General features: G+C 39.9%; 2 protein-coding genes across 2 annotated transcripts in view; both read right to left on the reverse strand.

Annotated features, from left to right (window-relative positions):
- The window catches only part of LOC132797432 (neurogenic locus Notch protein), a 44,617-nt gene extending 39,570 nt beyond the window's left edge, over window positions 1-5,047 (reverse strand). Inside the window, 1 exon segment of the mRNA XM_060809207.1 lies at window positions 3,944-5,047. Coding sequence (XP_060665190.1) covers window positions 3,944-4,070 — 127 coding nt within the window. The 5' untranslated portion in view covers window positions 4,071-5,047.
- A 1,617-nt stretch (window positions 5,048-6,664) lies between these two features.
- LOC132796157 (irregular chiasm C-roughest protein) overlaps window positions 6,665-14,919 on the reverse strand; it is a 66,772-nt gene continuing 58,517 nt past the window's right edge. The window contains exons 2-6 of the mRNA XM_060807222.1: window positions 12,512-13,546; window positions 11,410-11,512; window positions 11,212-11,339; window positions 10,019-11,138; window positions 6,665-8,858 (exon numbers count right to left, since the gene is read on the reverse strand). Of these exons, the coding sequence (XP_060663205.1) occupies window positions 8,314-8,858; window positions 10,019-11,138; window positions 11,212-11,339; window positions 11,410-11,512; window positions 12,512-13,510 (2,895 nt within the window). The 5' untranslated portion in view covers window positions 13,511-13,546 and the 3' untranslated portion in view covers window positions 6,665-8,313. The remainder of the gene's footprint in view (window positions 8,859-10,018; window positions 11,139-11,211; window positions 11,340-11,409; window positions 11,513-12,511; window positions 13,547-14,919) is intronic.

Genomic DNA, 14,919 nt, shown 5'->3' on the forward strand with positions numbered 1-14,919 from the left:
CAATGTCCAATATGTCCATCCAATCGAGTCTCGAGTCTGATGTGATGGGAAAGCGACTTGCAACTAATGTTACAACTTGCATTCTATGTTGCCCCCCACCACTCCCAGCCAAAAGCATTAACATCATCAACAGCATTACTTTACTGTCTGTGATTTCCGGAGCATCGCAAAATTCTACCTGCCAAACCAAACCAACAAAAATAAATCCAAATTTTTCTCACTCTCTTCTCTACGTTATAAAGAGCTGTGTGTGTGTGTGTATTTTTTTTTGCAAACAAAAACAGGATCGCCTGTCTAAACGGAACTGCTCTGCAACATCAACACAATGATGATGATGACGATCATCATCATCATCTTGAGGTGGTATCAAGTAACACAGCATTATAATCAATATGCAAGCGGGCCTTTAAACGGGTTTATTTCGTTTTCGGTTCAGACCAACTGCTGCATTTACTTTACTTCACTTCACTACACAACACTTTGCTACCATTTTCTTCTACTTCTTTTTTATTTCAGTTTTTTGTTCTTTCCGATCGACTTTCGGTATTTGTTTCAGATTTAACGCATCACAAAATTAGCAAGCTTACATATTCCGTTTTTTTAATTAAGTCTTAAGTTACCAATCGCTTAAGTGCTGAGAAAGTTACCAAAAGGCGGCATCGATTAATTAATAAATGTGACAGCAAATGGGCGATAAGTGCCCCGTATGAAAAAAAAACAGGCACCCAAAGCAAAGAGAGAAGAGGTCTCGAGGAGGGGGGAACGGACAACAACAACTCCATCGCCTCTGCTGCTGCTGCTGATGATATTCAAGCAGGCAGGCAACAAGACGGCCAAAAAGACGGACAGGCTTCAATTGGGCAACAACTTTCACACAAGTTGACATTGCTCCATTGCGCTCCTGTGTTGCGTTGAGACTCGGTTATCGCCGGAAGGCACTTAATTATATCCAGACTAATTGTGTGAATCAAAAAGAAAGGCTTAAAACACTTGTGTCTTCTTTCTTTCATTCCCTCGACATTGTGTTTTTTTTTACCTGCTTTACTTTCATGTACATATTATAAGCTTTACTCGATTTCAAGCAAGCTGATGTGTTGACATGTGTTGGGTATCAAGAACTTAATCAGCAAGCATTTTGATGCTTTTCTTTTTTGGCAACAATGTTGCAATACAAAAGGTATTTTCTAGATTTAAAAAACCTAAATATTTCTATATATATATAACATACAGTTGTATTATTCATTCTTATGACTTCATCTAAACTTCCCCTTGAATTAAAGAGTGGAAGTCAAGTTTACTTCAATCTCTCAAAATGTATGAAACTGCTTTCCTTAATCTTTTAGCTGTTATTACGATTACTGGGGCATCATTAACGATCCCTTAGCTAATTTTGCACTCTACGGGTCGCATTGGAATTACGTGTACATATATGATTTTCCTATGGGCAAGACACTATCGTTATTTATAATTCCCATATGCCGAAATCAACAGCAAACAGGGATAATTAAGGAGAAGATCTAGCAGCCAGTTTTGTATGTGCGTGACTTACAATAATTTTCGGGAAGAGCACATTTCGGGGCAGAGTCAAGAAATGTTGAATGTTTTTTAGGGTGCGCACAGTTCGGCTAAGGCTAAGGATAAGGATAGAGGAGAAGGAGAGCAGAGAAGAGAGAAAAGGCAGCAGCAGAGCAGACAGGAAATACTTTTGCAGTTGCTGGCTAAAAGTGCAGGCACAACAGGGAGAATGCGCGACATTGAAAATACGAACGACGCGATACAAAAGTAGACGGAGAACTTGTTTTGTGGCTGCGAGCGAGGTTCGGCTCGACTTCGGATCGCTTCGGTGCGGATCGTCTTGTCTCGTGTATGTGCCTAGGTAGAGAGGTAGTATGTGTGTTCTCCCGCTCACTCTCTCGCTCACCGTTTGTAGCTGTCTCTGTTTCGTTCGCCCTGCTGTTTATCCGTAATTTGATCAGCAGAGCAAACAGTAAAAAGGACGCGCCTGTGCAATATGCTTAGGGGTTGCAGTTGCACACACACAGAACACAGCAGAGTGTCGTTTGTTGCTGTTGAGATCCCTCTAACTCTGTATGGCAGCTGTCGCTTTTCGCTCGGTGGCTTTTTTCCTTTTCATTATACTCGTATATATATTTTTTTTTGCTGTTTCGGTGGTTGCAGCCGCTCGCTACAGAAAAACCGTTACGCTCAAGTCCAGCAGGCTCCAAGTTGGTGAGGGGGGAAGCAACATGATTTGTCAGCTGCAGCAGCACCAACCAACAAAAAATCTGAGAGACGCCAAGCGAAAGTTGAATGCTCGCCAAGATGCTGCGCCAACGGGGCGTGGTTCTCTTCTGCTTCAATGCCGGGCGTAAATTATTAAAATGCATGCAAATGTTACCAACTTGTTGTTGTGGTTGTTGTCGATTATGCATAATATTAAACAACCGAGCTTAAATGTCAATGTGAATGAAAATGAATGGGAAAGTCGCTTTATGTCTACCTTTTTTTCATCCTTTTGGTTGCATTGGCAACTCAAGTGCCACTAATTTGTCGCAGATTTAATGGCGCCTTAATGGAGAGCGGATCTGATATGCAAAACGTTCAGCGCTGTCAATATCATAGACAATCGGTCGCTAGGTGAACGGGGGCTAATGGAGGAAACCGAGTCGAGGAAATCGCTAAAAGCGACAAATATGATGCAAAATGTAACAGCAACAACAACAAAAAACTAGACTTGCCACAGCAAGTCAGAGCTATCGGCTTTGTGGCATTTAAACTGAGCTGGGAATGATTAATTTAGCTTTCAACGTAAGGCATCATTAGATTAAAGATATTTCTGCTTAATTCACATATCGCGCTGTGTCCATAAAAAAAAAGGAACGTCGTCTAATGACCGATAATATTACCTTCGTTTCTTTTCTTTTTTTATGTATTCCAGCGAAAAATAAGGTGTTTTTTTTTTATAATTCCTGGAAAGTTTAACAAGTTTGTAAGGGCAATGAGAGTAGATACAACTACAACACCTACACCTAAGTACACACACTTTGTATGTGTATAAGTAAGAAGACGACTGTTGACACAATGATTAGACAAGGGGCGCATATGCAAATATTGTATTTTCATGCATGATGTCTGCATATTCTACAGACCCCCAGACCCAGACCCAGACCCTATAGAGTTCGATTTGGAGTGAAGTTGTTCCTCACTCTCTGTGTCTCGCTCTCTTTGTGTTGTGCGTGCAAATAGCGACGCACAAAAGTTTGACAAGTGAGACTAATTATTATTGGGGGTCCACACACAAAAGCCCAAAGACAGAGACAGTAGTGACATCGACATCGAGAGCTGAACTACAGGAAGTTGACAAAAGAAATAATATGCTAGCAAGTATAACAGTGTCAACTGTCATACACACACACATACAGCACAGCAGAGCACAGCAAACTGTGTGTACATATCGCAATGAGACAAAATGGCATGAAACGAAACGAAAGGCTGCCGACGGTAAAATACAATACAAATACAACAACAAAAATATGCTCAAGCTGCGCACACAGAAATCTGAGCAAGGCAGACAGAGAGAGGGCAAGCATGCACAATGCGAGCGAGAGAGCGTGCGCAGCCCAGAGAGAGAGATAGAGAGAGCGATCCAGCGACCACCTGTCCGTGCTCTGAGAGCGCAGGCAAGGCATGGCAAGCAGGCGCACACAGGAGCGACAGCAACGAACAGCGAGGCGAAAAGGAATACGAGAGGCAAATAGAAAGGGAAACGAAAACGAGTGAACGAAAATGCAGACGAATTCAAAATGCATGCCAAAAAAAATATAAAAAATATTTTTGTATTTGATTCGATTATTGTTTTATACTTCATTCTTTGTTTTGCATTTAGAATGCATATACTTTGTGTTTCTTTTTTTTTGTTGTTTGTTTTTAATATTACACTTACCCGTCGCTTGTGCGCAGCTGAAGTTAGCAAGCGCCAGCAGCAGCAGCGCGACGCCCGCAAGCATTTCGTTAATCCAAATTCTGTGTGCGGCGACGCGACAGCGACGTCTGCTGCGCTGTAACTGCATTGTAATCCAGTTTAAGATTTGCGTTTTTATGATTTGAGTTTTTTTTTGCTAGTCGTTGATTTTGTTGTGGTAGTTGTGTAGATGTATGTGTTGTAATTTTTATGTATGCAGTTTGTTGTTGTTGTCTCACTTTGACTTTGGGGTTTTTTATTTTTGTTTCTTTTCTCTTTTATATTTTCTTGTGTAATTCCTAATGCACTTTTATGTATTTTGCAGCCAAGCGAATAGAACAATTAAGGGCCGCCCGTTGCCGTTGGTTGTATGCAGCGACGCCGACGTCGACGCTGGCGACGGCGACATTTCCACGCGCAACCGCAACTAACTTTGAAATTGATCGACTGTAGAAGACAAAGACAAAACGCGTTGCTTCCTTTGCTCACATACACACACTGACACTTAAACACATATACGCAAATGCGTATTGGAGTCGCGTTGTTGTTGTTGTTGCTGCTGTTGTTTCTGTGCTTTCCTCTATCTCACTCTCGCGAAATTAGCTTTTACTTGATTTGTTTGCGCATGCACAGAACGAACACAAAAACACAGAGGACACCACACAACGTGGACAAAAAAAAATAATCAAAAAAAGAATATTTGAATATTTCGATGACGATGAGCGTTAGACGATACCGATACCGAACGCGATAGCGATTATTATATTAGTCGCCGCAACGCATTCGCATGCTGCACATTTTCGCATGCGGCGGCATTAAACGCCATATTGTTGTTGCCTCTTTGAATTGCTCTCGATGCTGTTGTTGTTGTTTTCGTTTCTTTGCCTGTGGTGCGAGTTAAATTTTGCGTCGCTTTTGCACTTCACATACACATAGACGCACAGACATGCACACACACAATTGAAGCGAGGCACTCAAACAAAAAAAAAAATATCCCATGCAATTGCAATTTGTGCTGACTGCTCATGCAGACTGTCCGCCTCGATATCCGTTTCGTTTCACGACTCGCAACACTTTGAGCCGCGCTCACGAGCGTCGCTTTGCCTGAACCCCCGGAAAAGACAACGACAACGATGATGATAACCGGCTCTCTCCTCGTTTACGCTCTCGCGCTCACGCTCTCTTATTTCGCGCTCTTTTGCGCTCTCCGAACAGGCCACAGTGAGCCGAGATCCATTTGCAAACCGGACGCTCAACGCGCGCTCATAAGTGAGAGCAAACACAGTAGTATATGATAGAGCAGTAATATGCTCGCTGCTTAAGTTAATGTGCGCCGCGTTGGGACACTGTAAGCAACATATTACAGCTTCGCTTGCAACGTTCAGAGTCAGGAATTAATATTAATTTAATTCACATTTATATTATATTTACTTCAAATTTAGAAAATACAGAAATGCTACTAAAAAACATATTTTGAAACCCATTGACTTAACCACTCAGTACAATAAAGCATTTTACTAACCTGTTTGATTGAGCGAACAAACATATTACTCTTTACTTTTTGGTGGTGCTCCTTAGAGAGATCGTGGAATCGCAGATCGTGCTCTCAGCGACAGCTACTGCGCCTGCGTCGCTGGGCTGGCTTGCATTCTTGTTGTTGCTGCTGTTGTTGTAGTTGTTGTTGATGTTGGCTGTGTCGTTATTTCTTTTCAATTTCAAAATGGCTGCAAAAATTAAATACTTGTTTTTTTCTTTTTTTCATTGCGCGACGGTGCGACGATCTGCTCCGGCTATGACAGCTAAAATTGTTGTCGTTTAGTTCAGAACAAGTTCACGCTTGAACTACTGAACTGGTTCAGTCACTTGGGAATTCTGTAGATCACATAAAATGAATAATCCCAATCAAACATTGATTTCGCAATCCTTTTCAGCGGACGATATTCGAAGTCGACTTTCAAATACCCTGTTACGAAGGAGTAGTTTAGTAGTCGACCGGTACATACCCTGTAATGTGGCGTAAAATTACCAATAGCTTGAGTTTTATTTCATTTTAGGTTTTTTTATTTCAACTAATTTGAGTTTGTTGACTTAGGTTTTAATTGAATTAATTTTCATATTACACGAAATTTCACACTTTGCTTAGTTCTTCTGCTTTGTTGTTCTACAAACTTTTTGCATCTCATTCTTATCATTTGCTATTTGCTTTAACTTTACTTGCATTTCACATGCATATTTCGTAATGTATAATTATCATATTTACTTGGCTTAATAGGATTTCTTTTCGATATTTTTCTTTTTTTTTTTCATTTGACGCTTATTATTTTGTAATTGTATTTCTTTCTCTGCACTTAATTGAACTTTTAATTGATTCGCTTGACATTTTACCCAAAAGTTTCGTTTACTTTTTGTTAATGTTAATTTTTAAATTTTCTTCTTTTTTTATTTCAATTTTTCGATTCATTACCTCCTTATGAACTTACGTAAAAGCTCTGCAAATAGCACAACAAAAATCAAATAGCATCATCATCTAGTTAAAAAGTTTAAACAATAAACGTTTAAAGCGACTTTCATTCACTAGACTTGTATTAATATATTTCTATATATTAATATATATTTAATAAAAAAAAAATTTAATAAGTATTGGCTTAAATACACAAGTAATTTAAGAACCCAACAAATTTCACAAGGAATCATAAGGCAGCATTTCGTTTTTTTCTTTCATTATATATTTTTTTTGTTTGTTTTCATTTTTATGCTTTAAAATTTTTTTTACAATAATTTCAGTTGTTGATGTTTTTCATGTTTTTTTTTTTTTTGGTTTCTTTTATTGTTTTTAATTTTTTGGTAGATCTCTCAAATATGTTTTACAAATTTCGCTAAGCTGTTTTGTTTTCATTTCGGTTTCTAGATTATGTTTAAAATGTTTAAATTCTTATGCTAATTTTACTTTTTTGTGTATTTTTACTATGCAGAAAAAAAAATTGCAGTGTATTACACTTGCTTTTATGTAGATATATATATATATATATAATTTTGTTTTCTTTTTTATGTACTACTTATACTCGTATGTATATCGAATTACGATTAAATATTTCATTACTTTTCTTTTACAGCTATTTAGTAAATTAAGTTAAGCGTTAAACCATCTGGCCTACATACACAAATGCGCTATATATATATACGATCCATATACATTATGATATATATACGTATATAGATATGTAATATATCAATTTTTAATATACATATAAATACATAATTTATTTTAGGTTTTATGTCTTAGTGGCTAAAATTGAAATGGTTTCACATTGACGCTGTGCTATCGCAATTCGGTCAAGCTGATACACTGTATACCCTGTAATGAATTTGGGTGGTAGTTAAGAGACCTTTTTGTCGAACATTGTATAACAATCGGATAATATACGAGTACGTAAACATAAAGAAAAAAATAAAATACATATTATGTAAAGATATTGGGCAGTGAAATAATTAATTTAGATTCTTACAAGTTTCTTTTTTTTTGTGTTTTGACTTGGAACTAGTTTTTTTTATACAGTGCCGTAACTTGACCAAATTGTAATAATAACAACGGCTTTTGCCGCAGTCGTTTTGAAGTATTTTCTAGCATGTATTTTAGTCCGTTTTGTAAGTCTAAAAATGTAATAAATTTTGGCTTAGAAAATGTTGCGGATGCTGCTGCGTTTTACTTTGGAACTAACTACAGGCAATATTATTATTTATGTTCATTTGTTTTTTTTTTTCATATTATAATTTGTTTTTCGTTTTTGTTTTGTGAATAGTTTGCAATGTTTTGTGGTTTTGCTTTCAACTCGCGGTTAAAATGAACTTTTCAAGTTTCGCATTTCGATACGTTTTCGATAATTGATATAGATTTCATTTCATTTGTTAAATCGATAATCTCATCGATCTTAAAATTTGCACTATATATATATATATATATTTGCCTTACTGACTGTTTTTTTTTTGTTTTTCTCTTTTCATTTTCATATTCGTTCTCATTCGATTTTTTTTTTCGTTTCTTTTTTTTTTTTTTTTGTTGCATTTTCTTGTTAAATGTTTTCTTTGCTTGAGTTTGCCATAAAATAATTAACGCTATAAATCACAATACGGTTTTTTATATATGATCGAATTATGTTCGAAAAAAAAAACAAAAAAAAATATTACACACACATTAGAACTGCGCTTAGTTTCCTAGGGGGAGTCTAGAGTCTAGACATTACAAATACAAATACAGATCGAATAAATATGCGCTACACTCGGCTAATGCGAGCTCCAATTGCAGTTCCGGTTCCGGTTTCGGTTCGAGTTCCAGTTCCGGATCCGCTACTCGCTTAAACATGCGTGGCCAACGGCCCCTTTTGTGTAACGCCCTTGCCATTGGTGGGCAGTATGAACTGCCCGGAGGGACTTTGTGCACTCTGCTGTGACCCAGCCACGCCTACGCCCACGCCTCCTAAGGGGCCACCGCAGAGCGAGGGCTGTGTGAGAGGCGTGGCCGCCAGTGTATTACTGCTCGCCGTCAAATTGGAGCTGCTGCCACTGACGCTGCCAGGTCCGCCACTCGCACTGCTTCCAGCTCCAACTCCGCCACCGACTCCGCCACCGACTCCAATTCCACCGCCGACTCCGGTTCCGGTTCCAGAACCCATGCTGAGGCTGGCACTCGCCCCGTAACCGCTGCCAATGAAGTGTTTCAGGCCCCCGTTGCTGTTGGCATGCCGGGCAGCATGGTAGGGCGGTGGGGCGGGCGTGGCCGCTGGATTGGCGGTGCTCGGCGGCGGTAGCGGTGGCAAAATGGATGAATTTGTGCGTAGATACGGATTGCCGTAGATGGCGCTAAAGCGACTATCGATGCCGTTCTGCAACAGCGGTTGACCTAAAAAGAGAGAGAGAGAGCGACGAGAAAAGAGAAGAATGATTAATCGATTTGTTCGCATACTTGAATTAAGAACTAGTTGTAACGATTAGCCAAGCTAGATCTTGAACTAGTTCCGGCATGTTTTGATTTTAACTTATTGAAAGGAATCTCTTAAACAAACATCATTAATTAAATATCATAAAAATGACTTATGTTTTGAAACTAGTTCCAGCACGTTTTGATTTTGGTAGTATTTGTTTTAGCTTATTTTGCAAGGAATTTCTTGACCAAACCTAATTAAGTGAATAACATAAAAATTACTCATGTTTTGGAACTAGTTCCAGCACGTTTTGATTTTGGTAGTATTTGTTTTAGCTTATTTTGCAAGGAATTTCTTGAACAAACCTAATTAAGTGAATAACATAAAAATTACTCATGTTTTGGAACTAGTTCCAGCACGTTTTGATTTTCGTGAAATTTGTTTCAGCTTATTTTGCTCATTTTTGAAAGGAATTTCATGAACAAACCTAAACTAAAAAATGACCCAGGTTTTGGAACTAGTTTTTTCTTTAACAATCTTAATTAATGTAATTTTAAGTGTGTAATCTTTGATCTATTTCTTTTCGGTAACTTATTTGAAGAACAAAACGAAGTAGCCGCTAACGAATTGAAATTCTTTGAAATGTATGTTTTTTAAGTACTTTGAGTGAATTAAATGTGTTTACATGTATTGCACTGAATTGTTTAGTTTAATTTACTTATTTTTGTTAAATGCAATAAAATCAAAAATAAAGTAAAAACAAAATATGTAATTAAACATTTTTTTAAGAAGCTTTTTTTATGTTTTAGTTAGGTAAAAAACATTGTCAACATATTTGAATATTTGTTGGAAATTACTTTACGAATTACTTTAAAAACAAAAGAGTTTTCAGTATATGATGTTTTTAATGGTTCTGATTTGCGAGCGTTGACTGTATTTTATTTTCTTCTAATCTAATTTTGCAAGTTTTCTTCTTTCGTGCGTGCTTTCGTATTGTAAATATGAATATGCGGCGGAACTAGTTCTTTTTACATACACAAACTTTTATGGAAAATAATCATTCTCAAGGCTATAAGTTGAATGTAGTCAGTATTAACTAGTTTAATGAACTAGTTCTTCTGTTGATTTGAAAACTTACCCAGAAATCCGTTGGCCTGCGATGTCTGTGGCTGCTGCTGGTGCAACTCGTGACGCTGATTGCGTGGCAAGCTGGCCCCACTTCCGCCCATGGTGGTCGATGTGACAACACCACCGCCGCCGCCAGCCGCTGAGGTTGCCACATTGGCGGCATAATGGGGCAAGGTGGCTGAGTTGATGCCACCGCCACCGCCGCTGGCTTTCGGCTTGCCACTGTCGGCGGGCGGACTGTAGTCGAGAGCGTATTCAAAGTACGGCGCATAGCCATTGGTGGTGCTCTCCTTGTAGGCCTGCTCCTGTTGATTCTTCAGATTCTTGATGTGACACTGGCGATTGTAACGCTCGCCATAATCGCCCGAGAAGCGTTCGTCGAACTTGACGGGACCAGCGAGAGGAACACCCAAGGTGGCGCCCTTCATTTGGACATCCGGCATTGGCGTCTGGGTGAGATTGATGGCGAGGCCATCGTTGCCCGCCTCGGAGTACTCCACATCGTAGGCCTTGGAGCGCAGTTCGCTCTTCAGTTCGTTGAGCTTATCGCCGCCACGCGATGCCTCCGGTATAACATCGGCTGGCATTGGCTTCTTGCGACTGCGTCGCTTGCCATACACGATCACAATCATCACGATCAGCAGCACAATGGCCACCGTTGAGATCGATCCCAAGACAACGAGGACAACTGGTATGCTGCCCGGTTCGGGAACAAGTGTAATCATCAGCGAATCACCGCCATACGAATTCAGTACGGTGCAATTGTATTTGCCATAATGCGTCGATCGGCTCTCCTTGATGATCAGTGCAGCACGCACGCCCTCGGGCAGATGATGCTCTTCGAATATGTAGATATCCGGATCGGCGCTGCTCATGTTTATCAGTTTGCCCTCAAAGGACCAGAGTATATGCTCTGCCTTCGGTATGCTAAACGCCAGACAATCGATCTTTGCCCGCGAGCCAACGGCACCGAATTGCACCTTCTGTGAGGTGATGATCGGTGCACGTTTCACATAGATCGTTGCCTCGGCACCGATCTCGGAAAAACCCTCGACCGTCGCCTTGCAGAAGTAACGTCCCGCTGTATTGCTGCTCACCTTGATCTTCAGCTCCGGTGAGTTTCCCACAACCTTAAGAGAGAGAGGGAGAGAGTGAGAGAGGAATTTAGCTCGAGTTCATCGCTTGGCATTTTGTTGAACTTACCCGATCGGAGTTTTCGCTGATCCATTCGATCTTCGGCGCAGGATTTCCGGCTACTTCACAGCGCATCGTTACAGTGGCACCCAAGTCAGCCTCCTTGCTGGCGGGTCGTTGTCGAAACACGGGACCATCTGCACAAATAAAGAGAAAGTTCTTTAGTAAAGGTTTTTTCGAAGGGGTCAAAGAATGCAGCCAACTTACAGCTGATGTCGAGCGTTTCGGTTTCCTCGCTCTTGCCAACGGCATTGACCACCTCGCATTTGACGATCGCCTCGTCATATTGTCGCGTTACATTGTGTATGATCTGTGGAAGAAGCAAACAGGGATTAGTTAGGAGAGAAAACAAATGTTTAGCCTGCTTATTTTTCACTAAACTGTTGACTACTGTCAAGAAATCATTAATTTTAATTCAAATTTTTCTTCCAACAAAATTGATTGTGTCCCAATTTGGTTTTGTAAACCTTTAAATTATTATCTGCACTTTTGATATTTATATACATATTTTAAAATTATTCATTTTAAAAGAATGAATGTAAATGAGTTAATGAGAAATTGCATATTTTTTACATACTTTAATTTTCATACTATGTTGATGAATAAATTGTCTGAACATTTTTCTTTAAATCAAATCTTAATAATGTAACATACGAATCAAATCGCTTAAATTCAATTTACAACTTTATCAAGTTTCGTTTCTTTAATGTTATATGAAAATTTGTATAGAAACAACCTAATATAAAGAAATATTCTAAAAAAAAAAACTTTAAATTACTGTTTGGAATAGAGTGATGTAAAATCAGGAGTTTTTTTTATATTACAATAATAAATATGAAAATAATTTTTCTGAAAAATGTACTTTCAAATGGAATCATTTTAATCAAATCTCTTAGATTTTTAGCTTTATTTAGATTAATTTCATATATTTTATATTTTAGTGCAATTTCATTAACTTAAATATTAAGAGATATTCTGAAAAGCTTTAAAGAACTTTTTGGGAATTTCTATTTAAATCGATTATAATAATTTTTTTCTAACTTAAGCTTCATTCTAATGGTATATTTTATAAAATGACTTTATATGGATAAAGTACCGATTTTTCAATGCCCCTTTAGGAGTATTAAAATAAATAATTATTTTCTCAATAATGTTCTATTTAACGAAATTGAATTTTTCAATCTACCCATAAAGTTATGTAGAACTTTTCATTGGGAATATTAGAGAAGGAGTCAAATCATTTATGAAATACTCGTTTAACAGTCTCGACTTAATTTCCAATTCTCTAATTCCAACCCCACACACTTACCATTTTGGTGGTAAAGTCGCCAGTCATGAGCTCATCGTTGATGAACCAGCGATAGCTGACCTCGTGCGGATTCGCATCCGCCTGGCAGCCGAGAATAACCTCAGCCCCCTCTGGGATGCGTCCCTCGGCGAGAGCACCGCCCACCACTGAAACGGACACCTTGGGCGCATACTTCACCTCAAGTAGCACTTTGGCTGAGCGATATGTGCGATCGGCGGTGTTTTGCGCCTGACACGTGATTGTCGTATTGTGATATTTCTTTTTGGGCGCCAGCTTGAGGACGGATTTGGTGGTGACGCGTCTGGAATCGGCGAGCGGTTCAAAGAAACTCTCGGCGGTGAGGACATTGCCCAGGCCATCGATCCAGGTGATTTCCGCAGCGGGTTTGCCGCCCACCGACACGCATTCGAGTTCAATTTCACGATCCTCGGTGGTCACCAGATAGTCACCCTGCAGTATCTTTGGCGCCTCGGGTGGCACAAGCACCGTCAGATTGGCGAATCGCGATCGTATGCCCTGCTCACCCTGTGGCCCAGGTCCCACCTGGCATTGGTATTTGGCATCGTCGTCGAGCATCAGCGGATAAATGTCGAGCGAGAAATCGCCCTCCTCATCGCTGCCCACCATCGAGTAGCGCTCGAAGCCGCTGAGATTGCGATGCTGGCCGAGGCCAAAGTCATCCTTGGTCCATTGCAGTGCACCGACCTTTTGCATGACGCGACACGGCAGCGTTACGCGTGAGCCGACGACAGCGGTTTGATCCTGTGGCTCCATGGCAAAGTGTTGGCCTCCATCGCCGTGTCCTTTGATTTTTGTGGTTTCGTCGCTGTTGCCCGCATTGTTGTTGCTGTTGCTGCTGCCACTCGATGAGGAGTCGCTGTAGTGTGAGTTCTGGTTCGATTTGTTGCCCTTCTTTGACTTGGCCAGCGTGGCATTTGGCAGGACGAGCAGCGTGGCAAGCAGGAGCAGAGTCAGCAGGGGCTGACGATATGGCAACATCGTGATTAGGCGCGTTGCAAGTCGCCTTTATTCGTGCTGCAAGTAGAAATAAACAACAAATCGGTTAATTTCAAATAAATTCATGATTTTTATGCATTTTTTTTAAAAATAGATTTATCTAAACTAGTCAATATTCACTGTAGTTGGTGTAAAAGTAAATTCCAATTTAATTTCACCAACAGTTGGTTGTTGGCTTGCTTAGCTTGGACACACACCATTTTGTGATACTTGCACACCTATGTCAAGCAGTGTACTGCTTTGTCAGTTGTTTTGCGCAAAGCAGTTCATCTACTGCTTGCTGCAGCGCGCATGGAGTTCATTTAAAATTGCTTTAACAGCACTTTCATTTTCCCTCTCTCTCTTGCACAATTTTCTAATCACACTTTTCACTGGTGGTTTATCCCATTGCAATGGTAAAATATGCAGTTAAAGTTGTGCCATGTCAAATTCTACAGCAGCTGAATAATTTTGGTTGAATTGCTGCCAGCCTGCTGGCGCACGATTTGTGGGTCAAGTTTAGTCAAATGAAAGGGAAATGCGCGAAAATTGTGAAAAGCAGCGCAAGCAATGCAAACAAATAACAGCTAGAAATCTCTGCGTGTGTATGTTTGGGTGTGTGTGTGTGTGTGTCAGTCAAGCAATCAAGAGCAGGCAAGTCGCAAATGAAACTGCAACTGCAACTGTAACTGTAACTGTGAATGGTTCCGCCGTGAAATTGAAACATATACGCGAAAGCACTCACACACACTCACACACATACATACGTACACTTGCACAGTGGTCCGATTCATCAGTTCAACATGGTCACATGCCACACGGGCATTTGCAGCTGCACCCACTCGAAAACACACGCTCTTCCCTTCTCTACCCCTCTCCCATTACATGTCATGTGCGCCCTGTGTGGTTTGGCCTTGGCATTTGTGGCTTTTGCGACTATTACTCGCACTGCAGCAACAGCAGCAGCAGCAGCAGCAGCATATATATTTTTAATGTCAATCAAAACACACAAAACATATTTAATAAACACACAACCACACACAGTAGTGGCAAGCAGCTTGTCCAAGCAGTGTACTTGCCTGCTGTGCAAGCAGTTGCTTCATTAAAAAGTATAGCATACTTTTGGGCTGTCCACTTGAAATCAATTAGTACTTGAGACGCGAGTTGATTTTGACCCAGTAGAATTCTTGCCATAGAATTGGCATTCACGCACGCAAAGGTTAAATACAGTAGTTATTTTTGGGCATGGTTTACTTGACTTTCATTGTACATATTTGTACATACAACAACACTTAGCAGTGACTCAGTCAGTTAACAAGTTGTGTTTAGTTAAAAGTGTAGCATACTTTTGGGCTGCAACTTAAATGGTACACATTTGAATTTATTAAATAACGAACTTTAGTTAGTTATAT

Source organism: Drosophila nasuta, chromosome X (genome assembly GCF_023558535.2).
Source record: "Drosophila nasuta strain 15112-1781.00 chromosome X, ASM2355853v1, whole genome shotgun sequence".
Classification (NCBI taxonomy): Eukaryota; Metazoa; Arthropoda; class Insecta; order Diptera; family Drosophilidae; genus Drosophila; species Drosophila nasuta.